General features: G+C 47.8%; 1 protein-coding gene across 1 annotated transcript; it reads left to right on the top strand.

Moving 5' to 3' along the window:
• The first annotated feature begins 18 nt into the window (after positions 1-18).
• On the top strand, positions 19-27,358 carry PPP1CB (protein phosphatase 1 catalytic subunit beta). Its single transcript, XM_044289069.1, has 8 exons — positions 19-159; positions 15,380-15,511; positions 16,921-17,151; positions 17,865-17,969; positions 21,474-21,545; positions 24,640-24,791; positions 25,100-25,234; positions 27,028-27,358. The coding sequence occupies exons 1-8, from the start codon at positions 108-110 to the stop codon at positions 27,130-27,132; spliced, it is 984 nt and encodes a 327-aa protein (XP_044145004.1). The 5' UTR covers positions 19-107; the 3' UTR covers positions 27,133-27,358.
• The last annotated feature ends 274 nt before the right edge of the window (positions 27,359-27,632 follow it).

The following is a 27,632-nucleotide window of genomic DNA, read 5'->3' as shown; positions in this document are numbered from 1 at the left end:
GATTGGCTGCGGCTCCCCTGCGTTTCCTCCCCCTGGGCGTGACCTTGTGGTGATGTGACGCAGCTCCGCCCGGCTAGTACAGCTAGGCTCTGTGAGGGAAGCGCAAAATGGCGGACGGAGAGCTGAACGTGGACAGTCTCATCAGCCGACTGCTGGAGGGTGAGTGTCCCCGGCGGGCTGAGGAGGGGGCGATAAGAGGCTGGGGGGGAGCCGGCAGCGGGTGTGTGGGGAGCGGAGGGCGGTTATGGGGTGAGCGGGCGGGGAGAGGAGCCTGCCTCAGAGGCCCGAGGCGCTGGAGCTCCTGTGACGCCCGTGAGTCCTCTGTCTGACCAGGGCTGTTACCATGGAGACCCCTGAGTGATTGGAGGGGTGCGGGGTGTTCTAAGGGTCACCTATTTACTGGGGAGGGGGGCAGTTATTGGGGTGCAGGAAATGACCAGGGGTGTCATGTAATGCTGTGAGTCTGAGTAGTCTAAGCTGTGAGGGAATGACACTCCCACTACAGGAGGCGCATCTATCATCCTGCGTCGCATCCCTTTAAGTTAATTGCGCCAAAGTTATCAAGATGGCGCAGGCCGAGTCTGACAGTTTGTTCCTGGCCTGGCGCTTCCTCGCACCTTGGTTTGCACACTTTAGATGAGCCCCCCCCCCAAATAATATAAAGTGGCGCCTCATTGGCAGAGAACAGGGGTGTGTGTGTGTATATAAGGAGGAAGTGTCGGTTGGGGGTGGTAGTAGTCTTGGACCCCTGTGGTACATGGAGTGGGATCTTTGGAGGTTCACCTGTAGCTGGGTGGTAGGTGCCCCGGCACCTAGCGAGGTGATTATTACTATGGCGCTGACATTAAGTGTGGCACGGTACAAGAAGGTCCTGCTAACTAATGAGAGAGGAGCACAGGAGCTTACAATCTATGGGGCGGTGAATATGAATGATCGCAGTGTTGGAGATGATGGGGGTATGAGTACTTATCGCCATGGAGTCTATATTAATCCTCAGTATGGGTTGTGTATAGTGGGGTGAGAGGCGTTGGGGGTATGAGTACATGTCGCCCTGGAGTCTATATAAATCCTCATGGGTTGTGGATGAGATGATGGGGGTATGAGTACATGTCGCCCTGGAGTCTATATAAATCCTCATGGGTTGTGGATGAGAGGCGTTGGGGATATGAGTACATGTCGCCATGGAGTCTATATAAATCCTCATGGGTTGTGGATGAGATGATGGGGGTATGAGTACATGTCGCCCTGGAGTCTATATAAATCCTCATGGGTTGTGGATGAGAGATGATGGGGGTGTGAGTACATGTCGCCCTGGAGTCTATATAAATCCTCATGGGTTGTGGATGAGAGATGATGGGGGTGTGAGTACATGTCGCCCTGGAGTCTATATAAATCCTCATGGGTTGTGGATGAGAGATGATGGGGGTGTGAGTAAAATGCGCAGATTCTGATGTGTTGTATTTCACTGAGTTTTGTTTACTGGACCTTTTGGCTGCAGAGCTTGCAATCTTAGCAGAGTGTGGGAGGGGTGAATATTTTAGCTTATCTTAGTCTTGCATCATGTGACTGAGTGGGCGGGGCTGGTGACCCTTGTAGTGGGGGTCTACAGGTACTGAACAAGGAGCTCTCAGGGGAGAGGAAAATAGTGCATGTGGGGGATGGGCAGCGGGTGATGTACAGAAGGGCAGGGGACTAATGTCAGCAGCATGCAGTTGTCCATGGGGGCGGCGGGGGTAACGTTCCTGCCGTGCGCTTCAGGGTACCGATGATGGGTGTTCAGTGTTTTGCCCAGGTTAGGTTGGAGTGAAGTTTTCAAGTCTGAATGAGGGAGCGTGCCAATTCTACTGCTAGGGTTTGCTGGCAGAGCCCGCGGTGTGTGCGCCATCTCGTGTGTCACGCGCCGTGCTGCGACTTCTACAGAATAAACAGTGGTCATTTGGAGTCCTGAATGTCAGATCGATACTTGGTGTCATGAAACGGATACAATGTTGCAGCTGATCGGCCACGCCCCCTTTAGGCTGGAGGGCAGCTGCTAGCTCGAGGTTTTCTGATGCCCTCGCGCCATTTTACTGGGTTGTTGTGCCGATTTTATATTCTTAGATTGTTCTGGGTTCTTACATTTGGTGGGGGGGTGCTGTCCGGGATCATGAAGTGGGTGCTGACAGCTGGGGGGTATCCATGATGAGCCCGCTTCCAGTTCAGGGGTCTTGTGTCGGCGGTGCTTTGCCGAGTAGATTCAGGGAGTAGTAGTTTACGGCCCCCGGGGTGATGGACCTGGGAAGCTTCCTCCACACGATGCCACCATACATGGTCACAGTCTGATGGGAGCTCGGGTCATCAGGGAATCTCTTAACTAGTAATTCATTAATAATCAGACCCCATCTGGGTGATCACCCGCAGGTTTATTGGGTGCATGTGGTTATAGTTGAGTAACTTTCTGATGTTTAGGACCTTTGTATTTTTCTTGCTGTTTTGCTCTCGTTGCCTGCACTCCGGGCGGCAGATGCCATTGACAGCTGCCTCCACCCAGCTTGCCGCAGGAACGATTTGCAGAGTCCATGGGCAATACAAGTAACTCTCTCTGGGAACTACAACTCCCAACATGCAGCAGCTTCCATGGCATGCTGGGACTGCAGACGTTGGAGGGCAGTGGGATCATCCCTGGGATTGGCTGACGGGGAGAACCAGGGCAGGAGAAGCTTTGTATGGAGACTTTGTGTCCCCGTGAGAGTGAATATGGCTTAGAAGAAGTAGCTCCTGCCTGTCCTGGGACCCGGAGGTCTCATTCACGCGACCATATTTTCAGTCCGATACGCTTTTTTGGATCACACGCGGACCCAAATTCTAGAACGTGTTCTGTAAGAACAGGCGTTTTGATAGTGCTGCGGGGAGCACACAAGACGGTACCTGTGGTTTGTGGACTGTAAAATGGGTCCGGTCGGGGTTTGGTATTTGGCTAGAGGACTCTAGACTTAAGGGACGGAGTGCAAGCTCTGCCGGTGCAGACTGCTCACCAAAGCATTCTAATCATGGTGGTGCTTTTCTACAACCGTTTCACTGTTTACCGTATAACTTTATTGACAGGTCACTTTAGTAACACAAACCTAGCCCTTTACAGAGCGTGCCGTGTGCACTCCGCCACAATCGGTGGCAGTGGAACTCCCAGCATGCCCTCAGACATGAACGCGAGCTGGTTCCCGGCTACGTGTGATAACGCGGTGGCCGTGGTGTGTGCAGGGCGTGCGCTGGGTGTGTTTCTTTGCTCTGTGACCGGTGGACATGAGTAATGCACAGGGCGAGATCTGCCGCTGAGACGGTGCCGTGCCGGCCTGCAGCTTTATTCTTGGTAGGAAATACATGGACTGTGCCACCGAGAAGACCCCTTTCCCGGTGCTCAGGACCCTTCTGTTTGGTAGTAGGGCAGCGTACATTTACCATTGACTCAGCGACTGCGTAGAGTCTGTGCCTGAGCAGAGAAGCCCTGGACTTGGGAAGTGACGTCTCGCAGCGGTGACTGCTCCAGGCTGGAGACTCTTCTACTATATTTGGCCATTGTTTAGAGAGAGCAGTGGGAATGAGGAAGAGAATCTGCTCTGTGGGGGTTGTAGTCCCATCGTCCTGCACAGCCGCAGATCTGCCAGAGGCTCTCCTCGCGTCTCCCTTCCTCAGAAACTGTCCGCATCTCCGTCAGTTATGACTGCGATTATAGAGTCTAGGTACAGCGTACAATGTCACCTCCACTGAACCCCCGTGTAATTTGGTGACACAGTAAAGCCGGAACTGATGGGATTTAGTGTCCAGGGGGTTATTAATAGAGATCCAATTATCCGCGTCTTGTCACAGAACTTACAGGCTCAGGTTGTAGGGGAAGACGAGTAAAAGTGGCTTTATATGGGGGATGTGACAGCGCTGTCATACTAGTCATTGCCCCCTGGCTGTCATGGGAGAACCATGTCCATATGAAAGGTCCCCCTACACGTGAGCGCCGTCAGTCGCTGCATAGAGCAGCTCGGTCATCATGTAATACCAGATTTCTCCTGTAGTGGCCGCTGCTTCAGGATCTGTGATCTGGTTTGATAGAACCAATTTTTTTTCTTCTCCCAGGTTTAGATTGTCAGCTCTTGGGGCCATTCTGCTAATCATCGCGTTTGTATTTTTACAGACGGTACAACGCCATGGCATATGATTTTTTATTTTTTTTTTTGCGGTCAGGTTCTCCCTGCTGTGCCTCTTCTATGGCATGAATAGCAATTCCCTGCATGTCTGTCAGCAGTCTGCGGCCTCAGATAAGTCTGTAGTGCAGGGATCGGCAACCTCCGGCACTCCAGCTGTCCTGACACTACAACTCCCAGAATCCTCCTTTCTCTTCTATGGGAGTTACAAGAACAGCCAAGTATGTGTGCATGCTGGGAGTTGTAGTTTCACAGCAGCTGGAGTACCAAAGGTTGCTGACCCCTGCTGTAGAGAATAGCACTGTAGCCCCCTGACTGAGGGGATTCCTGGTGGTCTTGCCTTTTTGTAAAGTATGACGGTAATAAATGACTACACTGCTAGATGATTACCGTGCTGGGGGTGCAGGGTGTCCTTCACATGGGTGGCGATGTCACTGTAATGAAATCCTCCTGGTATATTTAGCCAGACGGTGACCTGTGGGAGTGTGTCCTTACTGCTGGGGCTCAGGGGATGCTCTGAAAATCACTCGCCCACAGGTTCTATCTGATGCAACAGATTAAGACATGAAGAATGAGGTATGTTTCCACTGGACTCGCGGGGGGGGGGGGGGGGGGGGGGGCTGGTCTAGTGGAGGGGTGGACCATAGGCGAAAAACGCAACCAGAGTTTGTCAAACCAATAGTTTTTTTTTATTTATTATCGTGACAACGCGTTTCGGGGTTCTGCGGACCCCTTTTTCAAGTCTGGATTCAGATGGGGTGGCACTGGCAGAAGACACCACTGGAGAAACTTGATTGGATGATCACATGAAGGTACGGTGGGAAACAGTGGCTCCGTAGCTGTGTTCAGGAACGATCCAGCGCTGAGCCTGCTCTTCAATCCGCATCTGGAGGCTTGTTTTGAACTTACTTACCCTATGAGCGCCTTTTTTCCTCCTTTGGCCCCATTTTCCTTTATGACATAAAGAAGGGAGAGGCAGGTAATGAATATCAGATATAAGTGCACCGTCACCAACACAGTGTGACACCGATCGTTTATAGTGCTGAATGTCATAGGGGCACGGTGACATCAGAAGTCGTACTAGGTGTGACCCAGCGCTGCCGGCTGCAATCTCCCGAGGACAAGTCCCTGTTCTGTGGAGTGAAGGGTTAAAGGGCCTCTGTCACCCACCCCAAACAGCAATTTTCAGTATTGGGCTTAATATAATTGCTAATGTACGCAGAGTCCATATACACCCCTCTTACCCCTGGCTGTGCTTTAAAAATAGTACTTTTGTGATATGCAAATTTCTTCACTAACAGCAAGTTGGTCGGTTACTAGCTTGTAGCCGCCGCATCCTCGGTCTAAAAAAAACCGGGGAGGGGGAGTTTTTTTTAGATCGAGGATGCGGCGGCTACAAGCAAGTAACCGACCAACTTGCTGGTAGTAAAGAAATTTGCATATCGCAAAAGTACTATTTTTAAAGAATTTAAAGCACAGCCAGAGGTAAGAGGGGTGTATATGGACTCTGCGTACATTAGCAATTATATTAAGTTCAATACTGAAAATTGCTGTTTGGGAGGTGACAGAAGCCCTTTAATGTGTGTGGCAATAGTGCTTAAATGCATATCCCCATCATAACGCTAGTATATGCTTGGGGAAGGAGGGTCTAACTTCTGGGGGCTCTTAAGCTTTTGAATTGCAAAGGGGGAGCTGCTGTCCTCCCACTGCGCAGGCGACACAGTATGGATCAGAGTGCTGCAGCGCTGGGAGTAGAGGGCTGCAACCTCTGGCACTCCAACTACTGGGAAACTACGGCTCCTAGCATGCTCTGGTCAATTCTGTAGGAGTTCTGAGAACAGGCTACTGTGCATGCTGGGAGTTGTAGTGCCACAGGTCCGCTGTACTAAGGTTTGGTGGAGGTCCTGGCGGTGTGTCCCACACTGATCAAGCAGTGAAGGTGTGTCCTTGCGTCTCCCGTTGCTTCTTAGGATATGCTCACACGAGTCTGACTTGGCCTTGGTTTCGGCACAGATCCCTGCGCCAAATCCTCTGATCCTTCTCCAATTCTCACAGATTCTACATAGAAAACCCAAGGTTTATTCTTACTTATGATGATGGGGGTGATCCTCACATGGGCCTGCTGCAGTGCAAAGTGCACACTAATGGTGGGAGTACCCCTGTAAACCGACTGTGCATGGCCGCAGAGGATCCAGTGCTGGCGCACACCACCCTGAGATGTGCCGGGTCCGGTCACCAAGGTCTCTACTGCTCCTTAATGACGGCCCAGTTCTGCAGTGACGCGGCTCCATGCTGCTGAACAGCCAGACAGATACTCCATCCATCACAGGGCGCTCCGGTCTATTATGTCATGATGGGCCCCCTGTACGTGCAGTGGTGCAGGGCATCAATAATGTATGAGGAGTTCATCGACCTGGCTTTCTGATGAGAGCGCCACCTCTGGAGGAGAGCCTCACTTCATGTTCCTCGAAGAACGAGCCTGGAGTTCTCCCTGCGACTTTTTATTTATCTTTATTTTTTATTTTTTTTTGTGCACAGAAAGGATATTGGTTTTCAGATTTCACAACCTCCTGAGATAAATCTGTTTGCTGCGAGTGGTGACACAAATTATAGGGGCTCATGGACAAAGCTCTTACTCAGCAGCTGCCAGATCAGTGACGGTGGTCTAATCTGGTAAACAGGTTCACGTGGCACCGTGTGTACCTAGTGACCACGGAGTAACTGAACCTGTATGGCAGGTAATTGGTTTATCTGCTTTCATTTATTATATATCCCATTAATAAGGGCTAGGGCAGCGTATGAGCACCGCTACATCCTGTATTATACTCCAGAGCTGCACTCACTATTCTGCTGGTGCAGTCACTGTGTACATACATTACTTATCCTGTACTGATCCTGATTTACATCCTGTATTATACTCCAGAGCTGCACTCACTATTCTGCTGGTGCAGTCACTGTGTACATACATTACTTATCCTGTACTGATCCTGATTTACATCCTGTATTATACTCCAGAGCTGCACTCATTATTCTGTTTTTACTTAAGAAAAGTCAGCAAGTTTCTCCTTAAAGGGGTTGTCCAAGAGAATTAGAAGTCTCGGGAAAGCCATCCCATAGCCTAAACTACATCATACCCTTTTTCCAGCACTGGTCGAGTCCTCCTGCTGTTCCTCAGTTACAAGCAGTGATGTACTGGTATATGGCACATGACCGCTGCAGCCAATCACTGTCCTCAGCGGTCTATGTACATGATTCTGGAGCCCCCCCCCCCTTAATCCTTGTCGGTGACATACAGATGAGCAGTCCAGGTGATGCTTCCGTACAGAAGGACATCATGTTTTATACTAGAGGTGTGTGTCCCGCTCGGGTGACGTCGGCTCTATAAACCCGTTGCTCGGAGGCCCTTATTAAACCTTTGTCACGCCAGCTGCTTCCTTTGTGCGGGCGGCCATGTTCGCGAGTATATAATGTACATGCCCTTCTCGCTGTGGCCTCGGTGTGTTATTTTCTCCCTGTAGTCGCATGCGGACGGATCCTCAATGATCGCAGTGTGGAACCGGCTCCTGCCAGCTCGGTAAAGTTCCTCTGTCTGAGCCAGTGACATGTGGCATCTATTAAAGCAGCGGCCGGACGGAACAATGCATTGCCTTATCCACCGCTCACTGGGGGTTAATGCCTGCATTTATTTTCCAGTGGATTTTTATTTTTACCTTTTTTGGGTTCTGGTTCACTGAATTGGGTGCAGTTGGGAAACCTATTTAGGGAACGTGGGCTATAGAGGCAGCTGCCTAGGGCCTCTTGGAGGAAGAAGGCATGTTCCACTCTATTGTCCAATGGCAGCAGTTATCAGAAAGTATTTCCTGCAGTAATGGTGCAAGTATCGGCCCATGCATGCAGCCATATACATTCTGTATGACCCCCAAGTAGGTGAAAATTACGAAAATTCTCTTCTCCATGTACTGTGGGGACTGTAGATGAGGCGATGGCTAGGCATGGGGCAGCTTCTCCTCCTCGGGTCTGCTCCAGTGCTGAGCTGATGTGAAATGTGCTGCAGAGTCAGGTCACTGTTGGAAATTTGGCTTGACCAGTAACGCGTTTTAGGCCGGCATCGGAATGTTTTTACATTCCAAAAAAAGTAGTAGTAGAATGTCAGGTCCCTCTACCAACCTGAAACCACCCAGCTTTCCTGGATTCTTTTATCTCGCCCATCAGAGCATTCTGGATCGACTAAAGGATCAGGCATGTTGAAGCCCAATATGCCTGACCCTGCTGTCCTCCAGTGTCTGTCCTTTGGGGTGGCGCCTCGCATTGAAATCTTTGGCCACCAGTTATCAGATGAGATTGTCAGCCAAACCCATTCTAGCAAATGACGAGGATGGGGCGCGCAGCAGACTGTCTGTATGAAGCGCGTGCGGTCAGTGCTGGTGGCGATCACATGGTGATGGTGAGCCCCTCAGTAGTTCTGAGCACTTACCCAGTTCTCGCTCGGGGTACACCTGGCACCACCCCAATGCACTCAGGCCCTTCGTGTCTGTGGTGACGTGTCCCGGCCTGTGCTGGGTGCACACCTCACCCCTGAAGCTGGTACGTGAGGTGTAGCTATGGCTCTATCCTGCCTGGCTTATGAATAGCTCCTTGTACTGACGGCGTCCTGCCGCACTCACGTCTAATCTCGCCATCTAATGCTAAGGGAATGAACCGGCACAGCAAGAAACTGATGTTAGTCAGAATTATCCCACTTAAAAAGAGACCGTCTGGCGTTCAGAAAATACTATCGTCTGCGTGTGTGATAAACGTGTGAAAACTGCTGGTAACGTAATCCTTCCAGCCGAAGCGAGAAAATCCAGCGTGATGACTGGGATCCAGCTTAACCAGTTCAACACTGGGGCTTTTACAACAGCCTCCCCCTTCAGTGATCAGGAACTTTTTTTATTTTTTTTTTTCCTTTTTTTAATACTTCATGTGTCTTTCAGCCATAACGGTTATCTTGTTTTTGTAAATTTTGTACATTTTTGTGCCTTTTCTGGTGATACATAAAGCTTTATTTTGTTTTATTTTAGTAACTTTTTAATTTTATTTTTTATAAACTTGTGTTTTGTTTTTTTTCTTATTCCCCTTTGTTAATGGCACAAAGTGCAGCTAAAATTTGATTTCTTTTATGGTCGCTGGGGTGGTCTTTTTAATTTTACACTGTAAAAAAAAATATATATCTCTATATATAAAATTTATATATTTTTTTTTTTTTTTCATTTATTGCTTATTTTCTCCTGTACCTGGGGATGAATTGGACATCCTCACTCCATACACATTCAGCAGCTGTCAGCCGAGCAGTGGTATGGCCGACCGCTATGTCTCCCGACTCCCTCCTGGCTTCCACATACACGTTTGGCCGAATGTGTATTTTTTATAGGGAAAGCCGCTGCCAGACACTTCTGCTCGTCTCTCAGGAGAACAGAAGGATTGGGTGAAATTATTAATTTTGTCTGATCCTTGGCTCCCCATATACATTGGTGTCTAATGTGAATGGCCAGCTTAAAACCTAGCGGCTGGTGCAGACTCCCGGACCCCTGCTGTCACATGAGGGCAGGATGTGCGCTGTGTATAGATTGTTCAGGAAGGCAGGAACGTTGAAAAACCGCCAATGACGGCTGCAGTCTCTGGGGGAGTTCAAGGGGGGGCAGTTCAGCGGTATTCCCACCTATACAGCCACAAAATATGGTAGAAATGTCTGATGTGGGTCCCATGTCTGTCTCTAGAATGGCGGTCTGACCTGTCTGGTAAGGGGACAGCAGTGTCCAGGAGGAGAATGAATGGAGCGGCGGCCGCTCATGTTTACAGCTTCATCCGTTTACTACATATGATGGGGTGACCTGTTCTAGGGGGAGAAATGGGACCAGCGCCTGTCGGACATTTATGGCATGTTCTGCGGATATTCCATACATGTGAGGTGGGAGTACCTCTAGCTGATCTCCTGACTGGTCCAGGATAGGTGTAGACTTTCAATATCTTTGGCCAGTCAGCAGTTTTAAAGCGGTATTCCAGTTGCCACAAGTTATCCCCCATCCACTGGATAGCAGATAACTCTTAGGTTTGTGGGGTCCCTCCTCTAGGACCTCCAACAGTTACCATAATGGGTCCATTGTCCCCCATTTGAATGGAGCAGTGCAAACTCTATGGGACTTATGGAGATAGCTGAGCACTGTACTCTGCTACCCATAGAAATGAATAGAGCAGCGTGCAAGCTTGATGCCTGCGCGCGCCCCCCCCCCCCCCCCCCCCAACATGGTGGATAAGTGACACCCCCGATCTAACCGTTCTCCCCTAATCAAAGGCTAAGAAGTCTTAAAGGGGTTGTCACTTCAGCGAGAGCCATTTATCATGCAGAGAAGGTTAGTACAAGGCACTTACTAATGTATTGTGATTGTCCATATTGCCTCCTTTGCTAGGTTCATTTGTACATCACATTATACACGGCTCGTATCCAGGGGTTACAGCCACCCTGCAATCTATCAGTGGTGTCCGTGCTTGCACACTACAGGAAAAAGCACCGTCCTCTCTGGTGGCCTGGACCGTGGGAGCACCCATAGGCTTGAGCTTTTTCCTATAGTGTAGGTACGACCACCACTGTTGGATTGCAGGGTGGTCGTAACCATGGAAACAAGAAGTCTATAATGTAATGGGGGGGGGGGGAGCCAGCCAGCCAGCCAGCCAAGGAAGCAATATGGGCAATCGCAATACATTAGTAAGAGGCTTGTGTTAACCTTCTCTACATGATAAAAGTTATTTGCTGAAGTGAGGATCCCGTTAAGTTGCGCCAGATTTATTAATGGTGTGCTGTATTTTATTGCAAAATTAGTGTAGGGTTTAGAGTGTCACGGAGATCCTGTCATATTTCACCAGAAGAACACAGCGCTAAACTTCACAGAAAAATGGAGGAACCCAAAAGGACCCCCTTTATAAATGAATGGGGTTCTTCAGGTGCTGTTGGCGTCCATTGTTTCTATGATGGAGCTGAGGGCCGAGGACTAGTCTTCTGCAGGACGACTTCCATGGGTTTGATGGTGGTTTATCTATGGCTCATCTGACGGCATCCCCTGCACATAAAGCCATTCATAGCGACGGGAGCTCCTGTAAATCCCTGGCGAGGCGGCCATAAATGGTCAGGAGATGCAGCTCAGGAGAGGATTTCCATATATAAGTTTTTTTCCTTTGATTGCACGATCTCTACTAGATGTTACAGGCTGCAGGGTAAAAAGTGACATCTAGGACTTTTTGTGCTGCTCAGCTCCATCCAAATGACTGTTCATGATGTCACTGGCTGAGGGCGAGCGGGGAGAGGGCGCGTGCGCCGAGGGCGCGCGGATCTCACTGGAGTGTCTGGCTGAGCGGAGGTCAGATAAATATCAGGTACAAATAACTGGTCAATCACTAAGTCTGGCCATACGCGTTAGATACCTTTTTGTCTGAATCTGCCTAATGTTTATGGGGGATTCCCGCAGCGTCTGATGCCGGGAAGGATCAGGCAGTTCGTTAAAGATGTCCAATGCTTTTATTTTCGGGGGAATTGAGTTTTTCTGAGATTTTGATACTGATCACTAGGGGTCTGACACCTGGGACCCCCGCTGTTTGAGAAGGCATCGATTTTCCTGTGAGCGGTGCGGCCTTCTCTGTTTACCGAGCACTGCGCCGTACATTGTATAGTGGCTGTGCTCGGTATCGCACTTGGCCCCATTCACTTCTATGAGCTGCTCCTAGGTCACGTGACTGATGACTGTGTCGTCACTGGCCTAGGAAAGGTGAGAGAAGGGCGCAGCGCCTGAACTGCATTCTCCAACTACTGAGCGACAAGGGTCCCACACACCGATTAGATCCCAAGGATAGGTCATCGGTATCCAAATCTCAGAAAACCCCTTTAAGCCTCCAGCAGAGGTGTCTGGCAGCAGCTTTCTGCCCTCAAAGACACTTGCATGCTTGGCTGAGCTTGCAGGTGTATGGAAAGGTGACGAGGGAGAGTTGTTAGCTCTGTATGTGTGGCCGGCCTAAGGCTCGGTCCCTAAGGAGCCTCCATCAAAGAATCTGCCAGAAATGCTGGACAACATTTTTGCAGCATGTAAAATCCTTACAAACCCCATTATACTTTTTTTTTTTTTTTTTTTTTTGGCGGGGGGGGGGGTCAGGGGTCCACCAGTGTCCGGATCAGGCATTGCTGTAATTTTCCTAAATCTGCTCATGTAAATGTAGCTTTAGACTCTGCTCATGACTGCAAGTCTGTCACGGATTCTGTGTTTTTACGGTAAGAATGGTCCAGGTCGTGTGACAGGTCCACCACGAGCTCAGATATCTGTACTGTAATGCACCGTCCACCTGCCTGATCCTCAGACGACCAGGACCGAGTTTTATCCTGAAGCAAACCTTGAGCGATGGCAGAGGGCTGTATTATATTGGCGCATTAGTCCTCTCTGATGGCGGCTCAGCCGTGGCGTTCATTATCCCCAGTCACTGGATGGATCCCTGCAGGGAAAATGGTTTTGCAGGAAGTGTCTGTGCAGCTACAATACTGCCTCCCACGGCTCCCCGCACACCGGATTACGGGGGAAAAACCACGGCGTAATACAGAACCGGCAGAGTGTATGCTAGCAGACGAGCCTCACGGTCACTTTGCCTTTTTCAGCTGTGTGGAAACGGACCTGCCGTGTGGTTTTTAAAAATCGCTTCCCAATCTTTGTGTCCCACAGACTGGTGGTCTCCCCTGCGCCCCCATGTTACGTGACTTCAGGGGCTGCACTTTTGCTGTGTGAATTTGTTCCCATCTCCCTTACAAAATAGGATTACTACCCTCACCATTGTTGCGCAGGAGGTTGGCAAAAGTGCCACCTCTTACCTCACAGTTTCGGTATGCAGGTGGAACGAGCGCCAGATTTCCAGCAGGTGAGATGTTTTATTAGGCTGGGGTTTTGTTGACTTTGGCTGGGGTGCTCTGCCCGTCTCTTCGGATCACGTGGCAGTGCCTACCTTGTTTACAGATATTAAGGGGCACTGATCTTTCACGTGGCCGCAGTGAACAGCTTTCGGACCAGCTAATTTCTGTTGGTCATGGGCAAGGATTCGAAGGGGGTCTCAGATCTTTGGGCTGAATAACGCCCTTTGCTGTGCCAGTCTGGAGGCAACAATCCACCAAGCACTGCTGCCCCTGGGAAAATAACATGTTCTAGAAATTTCTATTGTACGGTTTCACTTTCTCAGTGTCGGTAAGATCTCTGCTTACAGCACTTGTTTAGTACCCGTTCTGTGGACTGAACAGTCTGGATGGACTCCAGACTTATATGTGCTACCTGCGCTGATACACTGTAACAAACTATCCGGACAGGAGAGAGATTAGTGTTGCCGATGTGTTAAACTCACAGTGGGTTTGTCTGGACTTGATGCAAATGTAACAGTCCCTCAGCTGTGACTAGTTTCCAAAGTGCATTGCAGACCGGCAGTGAGATTTTAATGCAGATTGCAAAGGTTAAAATCGGATAAGTGTGCAGCAGAACAGGTGTGCTGTATGTAATGCAATCTGCAGCGTGCCATCAGCTATAACGTGCTGTATGTAATGCAATCTGCAGCGTGCCATCAGCTATAACGTGCTGTATGTAATGCAATCTGCAGCGTGCCATCAGCTATAACGTGCTGTATGTAATGCAATCCGCAGCGTGCCATCAGCTATAATGTGCTGTATGTAATGCAATCCGCAGCGTGCCATCAGCTATAATGTGCTGTATGTAATGCAATCCGCAGCGTGCCATCAGCTATAATGTGCTGTATGTAATGCAATCCGCAGCGTGCCATCAGCTATAATGTGCTGTATGTAATGCAATCCGCAGCGTGCCATCAGCTATGTGCTGTAAATTACTGCAGAATATGCACTTAAAATCTATAGTGTGAATTCGCCTTTAGGTCTGCATACGTTTTCAGCTGATATACTTGGAGAGTTTTCTTGCACGCTCCAAAAGCGTGAGTAGGTTAGTGTGGCTGCGTCTGAAAACTAATTATGGAAATGCAGTAATCGGCCACCAAATGGCTAATTGGTAGGGGGCCCCAAGAAGCTCTCCTGTAAGTGGGCCATTCCCTTTAAGACCATCAGAAGAATGTTCCCTGGCGACGTGGTCCCTTTAAGTGTGACGGGTTCTGATTTTCTTTTTTTTCCCCCCTGCTCCCTGGCATCGTCTGCTGTTATTGTCTCCTGTTCCAGGTTCTGTGATGCGTGAGAAGCCATCTGTCTGCGATCAGTACCTGTCGTACGGGCGCACACACCCTGCATTTGTATGAAATGTGAGGAGTAAACCCAACCCCCTAAATCAAAGGGTTAAGAAGCCCAAATCGGTCTGTTGGTTGTCATTATGGGCGAGGGCTCAGCCCTTTGGTGCCAGCAGAACCCCTGTTGGCTTTATTTATTTATTTTTTTTTTTTTCAGTCAGTAGCCACATTGCTGTTTTATAGGGAGAAGAGAATGGGTGAAGTAGTCCTTGGCATTACAGATGGTGTGAATGAGGTGCAGCGGTTATGTGCAATTGCAGGAAAAGAACGCAGTCTAACGCCATGGGAGACGTGTGGCCGGGTCACGGACTGATCAGTAATCAGACGGGGCAGATCTGCCCCGTCAGGGTCCCCTGGCATGAGGCAGCAGTGCAGGTTTTCAGGCTGCAGGGTCTTCGTGTGACGTCCCCCTGTGCTCCGCTTCCCTCACATTGCTGGGCGGCTGCCAGGACTTTCCATTTGTCTAAAAATAGTCTGATCGCCCATGCCGAGCGGAGATCTCACCCTGAACTGTCTGACGGGCGCGTCCTTCATGTGCTCCTCTGCAGGCTTCTACTCCGTCGTGCGTTGTCCAGTGTTGAGGCTCTGTTCAGGAAACTATTGTGTTCGTCAGGTCCAGAAGCCCCTGGTTAATCCTAGACGGCCGGTTCTTGTGCTGCAGAAAAGGGCCAATGCAGATAGATGGAGAACATGTGTACATATGTGCTCGCTAATGCTGCCACCCCTGCATAGTCCTCATGAGCCTATGGGGTGTATGTGGTAACGGACCGCCATGTTTCCACGTACAGCACAATACACATGGTGGCTCAGTGCATGGTGTCCGATCCCGGCCCCTAAATCCGGGGGTTCTGAGAGTAAGACGCTGCCATGTTTTCCTTCACCTCACGTGGTCTGTCTCCTTTTTGCAGTGCGAGGATGTCGCCCCGGGAAGATTGTGCAGATGACGGAGGCCGAGGTTCGGGGGCTCTGCATAAAATCCAGGGAAATCTTCCTCAGTCAGCCCATCCTGCTGGAACTGGAGGCGCCCCTCAAGATTTGTGGTAAGTTACTTGAACAGAATACCTTGAAGGAGGTTTATGGATCTCTCTTCTCTCAAAGTGTAAGGCTGAGTTCACACTTCAGTTATTTCCATCAGTGATTGTGAGCCAAAACCAGTAGTGAAGCCTCCACCGAGATGAGGTGTAATGGAGAGATCTGCCCCTGTTCTGTGGTTTTGGCTCACAATCACTGGTGCGTGCTACATACCGCAAAAAAAAAAAAGCCTCATACGGCTATGTGAACAGAAAAATGAGCTAAAACTGAAAATCCAAGGGTCTTGAAGGGGTTAACACGAATTGGTCTGTCGTTACAGATCACTAAACAGTTTTATGAAATTAAGACTTGAGCTGCTTGCAGCGGCCATGTTGCATGTCATTTATAGGGGTTCTTGGAGGCCAGGAACCCTCTTTTTTTATTACCGGGCTAGGTACCTGTTACCCGAGCTCCAGTCCCCACTGGTCTGGAAGTGTGATGTGCCAATTGGTGGCTTCAGTGGTTACATGCTGTGCCTGATCATTGACAGCGGTAATAACAGGCATGTAGCTGGTGCATAACATTCCTGGTCCAACAGGGACTGTACGTGGAGGACAATGGAGCTGGTGGCAGAAGTCTGTCTCACCCCCCCCGGCCTTTCTCTCTGCACCCGACATGGCCATATTAAAAAGGGTTCCCAGGCTTGCAGAATCCCCTTTAAAGGAAGTCGTCTGCTTCCTAGATTTCGCACACAGCAGATATGTTGTTGTAGTTGTTTCTGTGACTCTGCAAATCGCATTCATGCAGATGAAACAACCCCATTCACACGTATGGAACTGAAAACAAAGATGGCGGAAATTGCCAGTCTTTTTATTTACAGTGTTTGCTGAGGATACGTAGAGAGATGATGCTAATAAGGCCCGGTTTACTTCACAATTTAAAGGGATTATCCAACACTAACAAATGTTCCCCCATTTGCCGGGCCCCTCCCACTGAATCTAATTACCTGGCTCACGGCGCTTATCAAAACGTGTGGGGGGGGGGGGGGGTGTTACGGGGCTCCCGGGCTCTTTTAATTGGTCTTCCAACTTCCGTATGGATGGGGTCACGTGTGCTGCTGCAGCCAATGACTGGCCCTTACGGTGAGGTGTCCTCAATCAGTGAGTCGCATGCTTGAGGACACGTCACTGCTGAGGCCAGTCATTGACTGCAGTGGTGCACGTGACCCCGTCCCTGCAGATGTTGGACTGGAAGAAGTGAAGAGGAGCAGGTGAGCGTAGGTTTTCCACAGATGAAGTGTATGAAAATGACAGAACATTTAAAATGGACGCTCTTTATACTGTACTGTTTGGGCACCTCCGTCCTCTGCCCTCTTTGCCATCCGCCTGAATCGGATTATTATTGCATCGTTTTGATTATTCTTGATCTCCTCCCTCAGGTGACATCCACGGGCAGTACACAGATTTACTTCGGCTGTTTGAGTATGGCGGTTTCCCCCCAGAAGCCAACTACCTCTTCCTGGGGGATTACGTTGACAGAGGGAAGCAGTCACTGGAAACCATTTGCCTGCTGCTGGCCTATAAAATCAAATACCCCGAGAACTTCTTCCTGCTCAGAGGAAACCACGAGTGTGCAAGCATCAACCGCATCTATGGCTTCTACGATGAGTGTAAGTTTCCGGCTTGACAGCCTCAGCCCCGGTAAACCGAGATGACTGAAAACCATGACCTAGAAAGAGGCGCAGTCTCAGGATTTATTAGTAATCTGGCCATCCTTACAGGAAGCTGATGATTCATATTTACTAAAAGTTTATATGTAACCTGTTTAGGAGGCTCCATGTTCTGGTGCACAGCGATTGGCTGCAGCTCCTTGGATGCAGGGTGGCACATGGATCTGTAATACAGCTGACTGCAAGTTGCATGCCCTGGCATGAGTGCTGATAGCGATAGATTGACTTGCAGCTTTAAGGGATTGCTCAGAATTTTATCTTACGATAGACCATCAGTATCTAATCAGCAGGGGGTCCAGCACCCTGCCGATCAGTTCTGTCCATTCTGCAGTGGGTGGAGCAGGTAACTGCAGTGCTGCACCCATTTACTTCATCTCCATCCACTACACAGTGGAATGAGTTGTGTATTGCTGAATCTATTGCAGAACAGCTGATCGTCGGAGTTAGTGTGCTGGACCCCTGCTGAACAGATATTGCTAGTAAAATTCTGGCCAACCCCTTTAAGGCTGTGCAATGAAGCACTTGGCTGAATGTGTGATGTTCTAGTCTTTCCACCGCATTAAAGAAACTTCTGATTCCTCCTCATTTTCCTTGATTCGCTCGTGACCCACTTAATAACAATACTTAACATCCCCTCTCTTTGCTCTTTCTAGGCAAACGGAGGTTTAACATAAAGCTGTGGAAGACCTTTACCGACTGCTTCAATTGCCTGCCGATTGCCGCCATCGTGGACGAGAAGATCTTCTGTTGCCACGGAGGTAAGGGAAGACGGAGATCTTAGGAATTTCCTTCGGAAGGCAGGAGATCTGTGCTCCCCCGGGTCATCTCCATGGTTCAGGCCTCATCTATTTCTGGATCCTGACCTTTTGTTTCTCGCGTGGTGAGGTCAGTACATGAGATGTGGCAGGTAGCCATGGGCCCTGGGGATTTGGTTACTGCTCCCCAGCATTTAAATACTCAGGTTCTAATTAAAGATTTTCCATTATTATCCCGTGGGACACATGTACCCGTATATACAGACGTGTGCATGACTGTGAATGACGCAGTTTTGGGCGCTGACATCAGTGATCAAATGTACTTAGATTAATGCTGCGCGCTGACCAGACATCGCTGATATTCCCCCTGGTGGAAAAGTTCCTTGTGCTGAGTGTCCCAATATGGCTCAGAACTTCTGCAGATGTTGTACATGAGATTTGAACTCGTCCTGATGTGAAGAGAGGAAAAAAAAAACTCCCTGCTTTTCAAGTACTTTTCCTGCACTCATGAGGGGCTTATTTTTTATTTTTTTGCTAGGAAAGTTGTATTTTTAATGGCACCATTTCATTTACATTATCTTGTATTAAAAAAAAAAATTGGTAAAATGTATATATTTGTGGGGTGAAACTGAAAAAAACACTTTTTTTTTATTTTACTGTGCACTAAAAATTACATGACTTTATTCTATGGGTCAGTACGTTTTACAGGGATATGAAATGTATTTTTTATTTTTTTTCTTATATTCTAAAATTTTTACGTCTGTCTACAGAGTTGCCTAAAGGCTTGGTTTTTGCGGGGCGAGCTTTTTTTTTTTTTTTTTTTTCCTCCGTGTGCTAGGGGACCACATGCGGGGATTCTGACATTTTGATTAGATGGTGTGGCTGCAGCATCTGAAGGGATAATGGCAGGGATTGTAGCTCTCCTGTTCCGTTCACTGCAGGAGGTGTCTGCTGTATTTCACAGCCTTCTGATGGTTACGGGTGGGACGATGACATCGGTGAGGGGCTCTGCTGTCTCCTTCAGCCTTATAGGCTGTTAAATGGAGACACTGCCTGTTTGACCCATTGCGGTGTTCAGACTTCCCCTTGTTGTGGAGAGGGGCAACACAAGACTTGGGACCCCCATTTGGGTGATAAACGTATCTTGGCAAAACTCTTTAACCCTAGCAACACTGATGGCAGACATGGCCTAGTAATGTATAACTTTGTAGTGTAATTTGTATATTAATCCCCCACCATTGTGAAGATCTCTGCTTGATTTCAGTGAATAGGTTACATTCAGATGCAGCAAATCTGTTGTGAGTTTGTTACAGCTGAGACAATCCTCAACTAAACATGTCGGCAGCACAAATCTCTGGTGTCAAGTTGTTTGCTTTACTAAACGTGTCCAGTTCCCATTAATTGACTGCAAGCAGAGATTTTAGAACACACTATGTTAACGTGTCACGATGCGATCGTTCTAGGACAGCACAGTCGCTGGGTGTCTTTCCAGTGTGTACACAACCTTGCTCTGCCTGTTAGGTTTCTTGGTTGCCAAGCCTGTTGTCCTTATTACAGGGACAGAGATAAAACCCACCAGACCGGTTCTCGGAGGACAAGCTGCTGCTTAGTGCAGCTTGCTTACTAACCGGTCTGCTTGTGGTCACCTAATAGTCATCTCACCATGGTGAGGATGGAGACCAGTGACCTATCCTGAGAGGGACATCCACCTTCACTGCTCAAGGAGCAGCCTAATTTAGTCCTTCAGGACCAAGCGTTAACTATATTCTCCATTAACAAAGTGTATAGGGGCTTGTTTTTTAGTGATATATTTTTTTACCATTTTGGGGGCTTGTGCACTTGATGGTGCTCGGTCTTGGAAACACGGCCTTGTTGACGGCTGCATCTCCTGAACCGACGGCAGCTCTTCTGACCTGAACTCGCTGCTTCCTAGTGACTAAGGATGCAGTGGGTTCCTGTCTGACTGCTGGTCTATTGTACTATACTCGCATCATGTGACTTCAAATCAGAAGAGCCACTGTCGGTCCAGGAAATGCAGCCCACCGACGAGCTGTTTCCCAGACCGAGCACGGTCGTGTGCATGAGCCTTTACACACAGGCTGACCTGGGAGCCTTTAATAGGCTGTGGGCTGGTATGGAAACCCACTGTCTCCCCGCAATTGCATCCAGAAAAGGTGCCCTTCAGTTCACTCTCAAACAGCTTGGGCTACTTGCACATTAGCATTTTTTTGTGGATCCATCGTGGATCTGCAAAAACGCTTCAGTTTTTTAAAATACAACCGCATGCATCCGTCATGAACAGATCTGGTTGTATTATATCTATAGCTATGACCGATCTGTCTTGACCACCATTGAAACACCATTCAATAAGGGACGGATCTGTTTTCTATTGTGTCAGAGAAAACTGATCCGTCCCCATTGACTTGCATTGTGTGTCAGGATGGATCCGTCTTGCTCCGCTCCACATCGCAGTCCGCAACCAAATGGAACGGAATGCATTTTGGTGCATTCCGTTTTGTCCCCATTGACAGTGAATGGAGACAAAAACTGAAGCGTTTTCTTCCGCTATTGAGATCCTATGACTGATCTCAAAAGCGGAATTGAAACGGTTAATGTAAAAGTAGCCTTAGATGCTGCGGTTGCCAGAATTCCAGAGGGGCGTTTAAGGCGCTCTCCATAAGCAGATATTGTATTCCCCAAATCCTTTCCTTTAGTATGTAATGGGGAGGACATTTATCAATGTCTCTTTGCCGCAATAGTGACATTAAAAAAGTCACAAGTTATGGAGCACTCCATATCTGCACCATAAGTTGTGACTTTAAGGGCTCGTTCAGACAGCCATATGTTTGTCTGCATCCGTGCTTCCATTCTGCAGCCCCGCAAAAAAGAGAGAACACGTCCTATTGTCTGTTTTTTGTGGACAAGAAAAGGCATTTCTATGATTTTCAGACTAATCAGATCTTCTGATGCACCTCTGAAAATGAAGACTGAGGGGGTTGCGTTACTGCAATCAGCACCACCTCTGTGGCTGCGGGGGATAACATGGTCCTTATGTTTTTTGTAATGGTGCCAGGGAGATGTGATCTCGGCAGCCGGTCCCTGACTGATCCCATTTAATACCAGGAGATCTGTTAGATGTAATAATAAACTAGGATAAATTGCTGCAGTTGCAGCCCCCTCCCCAGGGGGAATTTATCGCTGCACCCACAGTTCCATTTGGACGGGGGGGGGGCTTGGTCACGGAGTTGAACCTTTTTATAACTACCTGACCTATTGTTGTGACCTGAGCCTGTAGGACTTGCACACTCCGTGTGCTGGCAGACCACCATATCTACTGGTGACCCAGTGCCATATCTCGTGGCATGCCCCTTGAGCTATATTAAGCATCCCCTTGTCTCTGGGGCCATGATGCGTCCGTCAGCTGTTTCCTGTCCTGTTACTGATGCTTTCTTTTCTGTACTGATCATTTCTCGTGGATCATAATGAGATGTTATTTTTCTCTTGCAGGTCTCTCCCCAGATCTACAGTCTATGGAACAGATCCGCAGAATCATGAGGCCCACAGACGTCCCTGACACAGGTAGTACGATTTTTTTTATTTTATATTTTTATAAAGTATAACTTGGTTGGTAATCAATTTATAACATACTGGTGCCAATTTCCACACCATCTCGCTCCTCACTGACTGACTTAACCCCTATCAGACCTCAGATAAATAGAATTAAAAAAACTCCTCACCTCTCCTGCGCTGTGGCTCCTCTTCATCTGCAGGTCTGGCGTCTCGCTCCCCTGTCTTCTCCAGCCCACGCTGCACTGTCCAGAAATCTTGCTTACCTGCCATAAGTCAAAAATGACCCCAATGACAGATTAACAACATGCCTAGTTCTGTAGGTCACACCGTAGGCCGCGCTACTCTGACATGCACTGATGTAGATGAGGGAAGAGGTTGGGAGTGGTAGTGGAGATGTGGGGCTGTAGGTAAGTATACCTATGTTGCGGTTTAGGTATTTCTGGTGTAACTAATGTCGTGGCCTTATAAAACAGTAGGGGTGGCTTCCATACCGGACTTGGTCCTGCTCTTACAGCTGGTGTGGTAGGATTTGTTTGGTTACATGGTTGTAATGTGGGCAAGGGCTTAAAGCCGTACGTCCTCCCCAGTGTTTAGGATTTTGTATTGAGTCCAATGCCTAATCTGGAGGAGTACAGGGGTGAGCTCAGCGCCTCATCTGCTTTATTACTGGTTGATCAGAACAGTGCTCTCAGGAATACCTCCGTTCCTGTCTACATGTCACTGCTGGCTTGAGCTTCTTTCCACTGTCCTTTATGGACCGGAGCCCAGCAGCTGCCTCCGGTATAGAACGCTCTGTGCTGTATGCCTGGAATTCCGGGATGCTGTTATTTACCCCAGGCCTTGTTTTTATTCTCGGATACTTATTGTAGTATTTCATGTGTATAGGAACCAGTGTCGAATAAGTTCCCCAATCTGAATAGCCACATATAAAGTTACACGCCATAGGAATAAATGGGAGTTGTAGCAAATTCTGGAAGCCTCGTTGGGGGCTGCTCACATCTCATTTTTGCTGTAGTTTAATGTAATTTGTGGTCATATTTTTAATGGATGTTTGGCAAATGTTCGTGTGTGTGTCCAATGCATTCAAATATTAATCTTTATTTTAAAAAGTTTCAAAAAAAACTATTTGAAAAAAGATGTTTAACCCCTTATCGACCACCAGTACGTGGTCACTAAAGGGCCTTAGGCTGGATCGCTGCCTTTTTATGGCAGCCCAATCGAATCACTGCATGGGTTTCCTGTGCAGTGGAGAGCCGGGGGCATGGTAACAGCCCAGACTGGCAGAAGCGCTGATCCTGGCCGTTGTAACCCCTTAGATGCTGCATGCAATAGCACCCACAATATGCAAGAGGTTACAGCGGACTCGCTCTGTATCCCATCGGCACCCCACAAATGAGATCACGGGGTGCTGATGTCTGTGCTCATAGATCAGGGCCCAGGCCTTCCTCCGGAGTGTCCCAGAAGGCTGATTAATTATTTTCTATAAAAAAAATTACCTTTTTTTTCTTGTCATAAAAATTTCCTAACTAGAACTATCAGCCGTGTCTGCACTACTGCTATTAATAGTCTGAATTTAGCTAAGAGGCTAACTGGAGGACAACTCGTTCACTTTGGACTGCCTGGCTCACTCCTCTATTTCCAATCGGAGTCCACCGTACACTGGTGCACACTGTTTTGTATCACAGTACGCTACCCACGGATTGTGAATGCCCTCCTAGCGCTCACTATTTGCTCATTAATGTAGTAAGACTATTGCTTTTGCAGTTCACTCGCTGGCTAAAATATAACTTGGATCACACTCTGCCCCTCTCTGGCGCTGCCTACTGGTGAATGTCAATATAGCATTGACAGTAAAATACATTGCACTACAGGAATAGTGCAGTGTATTTTAGAAGCAATCGAAAATATCACCTATTATAGGAAGGAGTATTAAATTTTTTTTATTATTTTTTTTAAATTAAATTCCAAGTAAAAAATGTACCTTGTTTCCATTTGAAAAAAACTTTAGATTGGGAAAAGTGGCAAAAATAAAATCCCCTCCACATATTTGGTATTGCCACATCTGTAACTACCCATACTGCACAATTACCATGTAATTTATTGCTGCGTTTTGCTTTATTCACCACCAAAAAAAAAGCACGATCAAAAAGTGATATGTATTCCAGAATGATACCAATGGAAACTAAGTTGTCGCCCCCCCAACCCCCACCCCCCCTCCTCTATACTCAGAGTAAAGTTATTGTTAGTTATGCCAAAATAACAAATGCGGCAAAACTTATAACGTAAATATTCTGTGGCAGTATTGCTTCTCTCCCCCCCCCCCCCCCCCCTTTCTAGCTTTTGGAAGGCAACAATGAGAGAAATCGCTTGGTCATTAAGACCCGAAACAGGCGGGTAACTAAGGAGTTAACGGTTATAAAGCAATGTCTTGCGGTTCCATCTATCATTCATTGATTGCGCTACGTTATGCTCTTTTTAAAAAAAATAAAAATCCTGAATAGTGAGTCAAACGTGCGCATTTTTGAACTGCGTTCACCCAATTATGGTCTGAGTACATCCAGTGATAACATTTCAATAAATGTTTATTCTTTATAAAGGTATACACTTGACGTACAGCAAAAACGAGATGTGAGCAGCCTGATATTACTCCTTTTTCCAGAACTGATTTTGTCAGTGAATGAAAACCTTCTCGCTCACATCATGAGGCTGAGAACTGTAATGGGTTTGACAGCTTAGGGTTAGCTCTTTCCAATCCATCGGCCTGGAGTTCAGAAGAGATTCTTGCGGCTGATATGGATTGCATACGACTGTAACAAGCCCCCAGCTCTGTATGGATCAGTGTCCAAACGCTGTAAGACTAAGCCCGAATGGTAAGATGCCGGAAGCATTGTCTTAGAGGTAATGATGGAACATGGAAATCTGCAGCAGATCAGTCACTGAGGATTGAACGCTTCCTGTCCCCGGCTCTGTCCTCGTGTCCCGGTCATACAGGGGTGTGGATTACACGGCTCAACACATTTCTCCTCTGACCGTTCAAGACCTTTGCATAACAGGGCACGCGAGGCGCCTCGTCCTGATGATCCTCCTGCTCTTCTTCCGGCAGGTTTGCTCTGTGACCTCCTGTGGTCAGATCCTGATAAAGACGTGCAGGGCTGGGGCGAAAATGACCGTGGTGTTTCCTTTACCTTCGGCGCAGATGTGGTTAGCAAATTCTTGAATCGGCATGACCTGGATCTGATATGTCGAGCTCATCAGGTAGGTTTATGGTGGACACAAGTATATACTGTTTAAAGTGGTCCCCTTCCTGCTGCTTGGACAGCCAATAAATCAGACATTAAAGGGGTTGTCGCATGATCTCCCAGACTCCTTGGCTCATCTCTCTAGATTCATCACCGTCCGTATTCATGTTCCTTAGTGGGAGAAGTAATAAGGGTTGCCTTTCCTAGAAATGGATATAACCAAGTAATTTATCTGTATTCTAGCAGCTTTGTGTGTGATCTCTGGCATTGCTGGTTTGCTTCCCATCCTTGCTGACATGGCTTCTCATTTGTCCACATACACAGGTAGTAGAGGACGGCTATGAATTCTTTGCCAAGCGGCAGCTGGTCACCCTGTTCTCTGCTCCAAATTACTGCGGGGAGTTTGATAATGCTGGCGGCATGATGAGCGTGGATGAAACCCTGATGTGCTCCTTCCAGGTAATGCAGGACGTGCACTTGTCCCCACAGACTGTACCCCATACCTGTACCCAGTGTGAACGCTTAGAGGTTCTGCAACAAGGCTAAAGTAAGGATGCATTGTAGGCAGGCGCTGATCCAGTGGAGAACTCTTGGTGGCAGGTGTCAGTGGGTTCCTATGGCAGTCTGAGGCCTAACAAAGCACTTATATGGCACTAGAGCTTTGGAATACTATGTGTTTGGCTGTTTCTGGCAGGACGGTGCACATGTTCAGCCTGCTGTGCCATTCCTATGGGCATGTGGGACCCTCATTCTTGGCACCATTGGAGGTGCCAGCAGTCTGAGCCTACCAATCGGATACATTTTTAGTGTCTATTATGGGACAATCCCTTTAACATAAAAAAATAAAGTTTCTAATAAATACTTCCCGTAAAAAAAAATCCTTTCTACTTTAAAATGTATTTTATGTAAAGTTTTTAGTCTATCCACCATCGTAACGATCCCTAAAATATTGTTTATTGAATAGTATAAAAAAAAGACCTCTTGTGCATTGCACTATATGGACCGTGCATTGTATTTTAGAAGCAATCAAAAGATTGCCTGCTATAGTCGCCTTGTGGGACTATTAAGTGGTTAAAAAAAATACATGAAATGAGAAAAATGCCATTAAAAATAGCATATATTTTTTTTCATTTGAAAATACACTTGTCGTAGTTTTATTCTGGCCACCTCTCTGCATGTTAGCCGTGCTGTGGCCGGACCTCCGGCCCACCCCATTATAGTCAATGGGGCACTAGCAGCAGCATGTATGGATCCGTCAGGCTGTACCCCTGCTGGAGAAGGCTGCCGCTAGTGTGAAAGTAGCCTAATTTATTTTTAGTCGCCACCTAAGAAAAGTAATAAAAAGCTATCAAAGTGTTATCATACTAATGAAAACTACAAGTCGCCCTGCAAAAATCAAGTTCTCGCAAAATCAAGTTCTCGCATAGCTCCATAAAAAGAAAGATTAAGGGTACTTTCACACTAGCGTTTTTCTTTTCCGGTGCTGAGTTCCGTCCTAGGGGCTCAAATCCGGAAAATAACTGATCAGTTTTATTCTGAATGGAGAGTAATCCGTTCAGGATGCAGCAGGACGTCTTCAGTTCAGTCTTTTTGACTGATCAGGCTTTTCAGAAAACCGTAGCATGCAGTATTTTTACCTCCGGCCAAAAATCCTGAACACTTTGACTGAACGCCGGATCTGGATTTTTTCCCATTGACTTGCATTGACGCCGGATCCGGCGCCGTGTGTTCAGTCAAACCGGATTCGGCTTTTGCATGTTAAACCAGAAAAATGTGAAAAAAAAGTTAGTCCATAAATGGTGGATCCGGTTTTTCCAATGCATTTTTTCATGGTGATCAAAATCCTGATCAGGATTCAAATGTAATCAGTTTTCACGCGTTTTTCCGGATCCGGCGGGCAGTTCCGGTGTCAGAATTGAATGCCGGATTTAAACAACGCTAGTGTGAAAGTAGCCTAAAGTTATGGGTCTTGGGAAGCGGCACTGCAAAAATTCCCCCGCCACCATCTCCCTCCCAGAAAGTTGTAAAAGTCAATCAGAAAGTTGTGTACCTTTTTAAAATGGCACCATTTAAAAACTACGACTTGTCCTGCAAAAATCAAGTCCTCATACGGCTAAAGTTCTTGGAAGGCGATGATGGAAAAGAAGAAAAAACACTTAAGGCCCAGAACAGGCTGGTCACGAAGGTGCATACAGATCTATTCTCGCTTGTATCTGACTCTGTTTGTGACATTTATTTCTTTTACCCCACAGATCCTAAAACCCTCAGAAAAGAAGGCAAAGTATCAGTACGGGGGATTGAACTCTGGGCGCCCAGTGACGCCTCCCCGGACAGCCAACCCTCCCAAGAAGAGGTGAAGAGCATATCCTGCCAATGCTGAGACGGCATCAGATCCTACATCAAGACAAACTCCACCTTATAATAAGTGTGCACTGTTAACATCACCCAGCCATTCTGACCCCCTTTAAAATGTTGCACGCATTTACCTTCACGAGACAGGTAAAAGGATTCCAGAAAGTTCATGTCCAAATCCGCTTCATGACCCCCCCCCCCCCTCCAAAAGAAACAAGTATATTATGCACATAACATATTAAGCCCACAAACATTGCGAGCGGTCCATGTTTCTAGTAATGCAGCAAATCCTCCCTCCACCTACCAAGGACCCTGCAAGACACACGGGGTCAAACGGCTGGCCCCTGCTGTCAACGTCCTGCTGCAGCGCCGTTTGTCACATTTTATAACCCTTTCAGTGCCAGCTGGATCTGCAGGACTTAACTGCTAAATACATTTTACAGTGCAACATTTCCTTGTTGCTTTATCCAGAGCCAGGGCGCCCCTCTTCCCCCTTATTCCTCCT

Source organism: Bufo gargarizans, chromosome 4 (genome assembly GCF_014858855.1).
Source record: "Bufo gargarizans isolate SCDJY-AF-19 chromosome 4, ASM1485885v1, whole genome shotgun sequence".
NCBI classification, from domain to species: domain Eukaryota; kingdom Metazoa; phylum Chordata; class Amphibia; order Anura; family Bufonidae; genus Bufo; species Bufo gargarizans.
Note: the sequence above shows the minus strand (reverse complement) of the source record. Positions and strands in the feature narration are given on the sequence as shown.

What these genes read in the sequence shown, in the direction of transcription:
- PPP1CB (XM_044289069.1), top strand. Translation starts at nt 108, where the DNA reads ATGGCGGACGGAGAGCTGAACGTGGACAGTCTCATCAGCCGACTGCTG. An exon ending in CATCAGCCGACTGCTGGAGG is followed by an intron (nt 160 to 15,379) that starts GTGAGTGTCCCC and finishes TCCTTTTTGCAG; the next exon opens with TGCGAGGATGTCGCCCCGGG. An exon ending in GGCGCCCCTCAAGATTTGTG is followed by an intron (nt 15,512 to 16,920) that starts GTAAGTTACTTG and finishes CTCCTCCCTCAG; the next exon opens with GTGACATCCACGGGCAGTAC.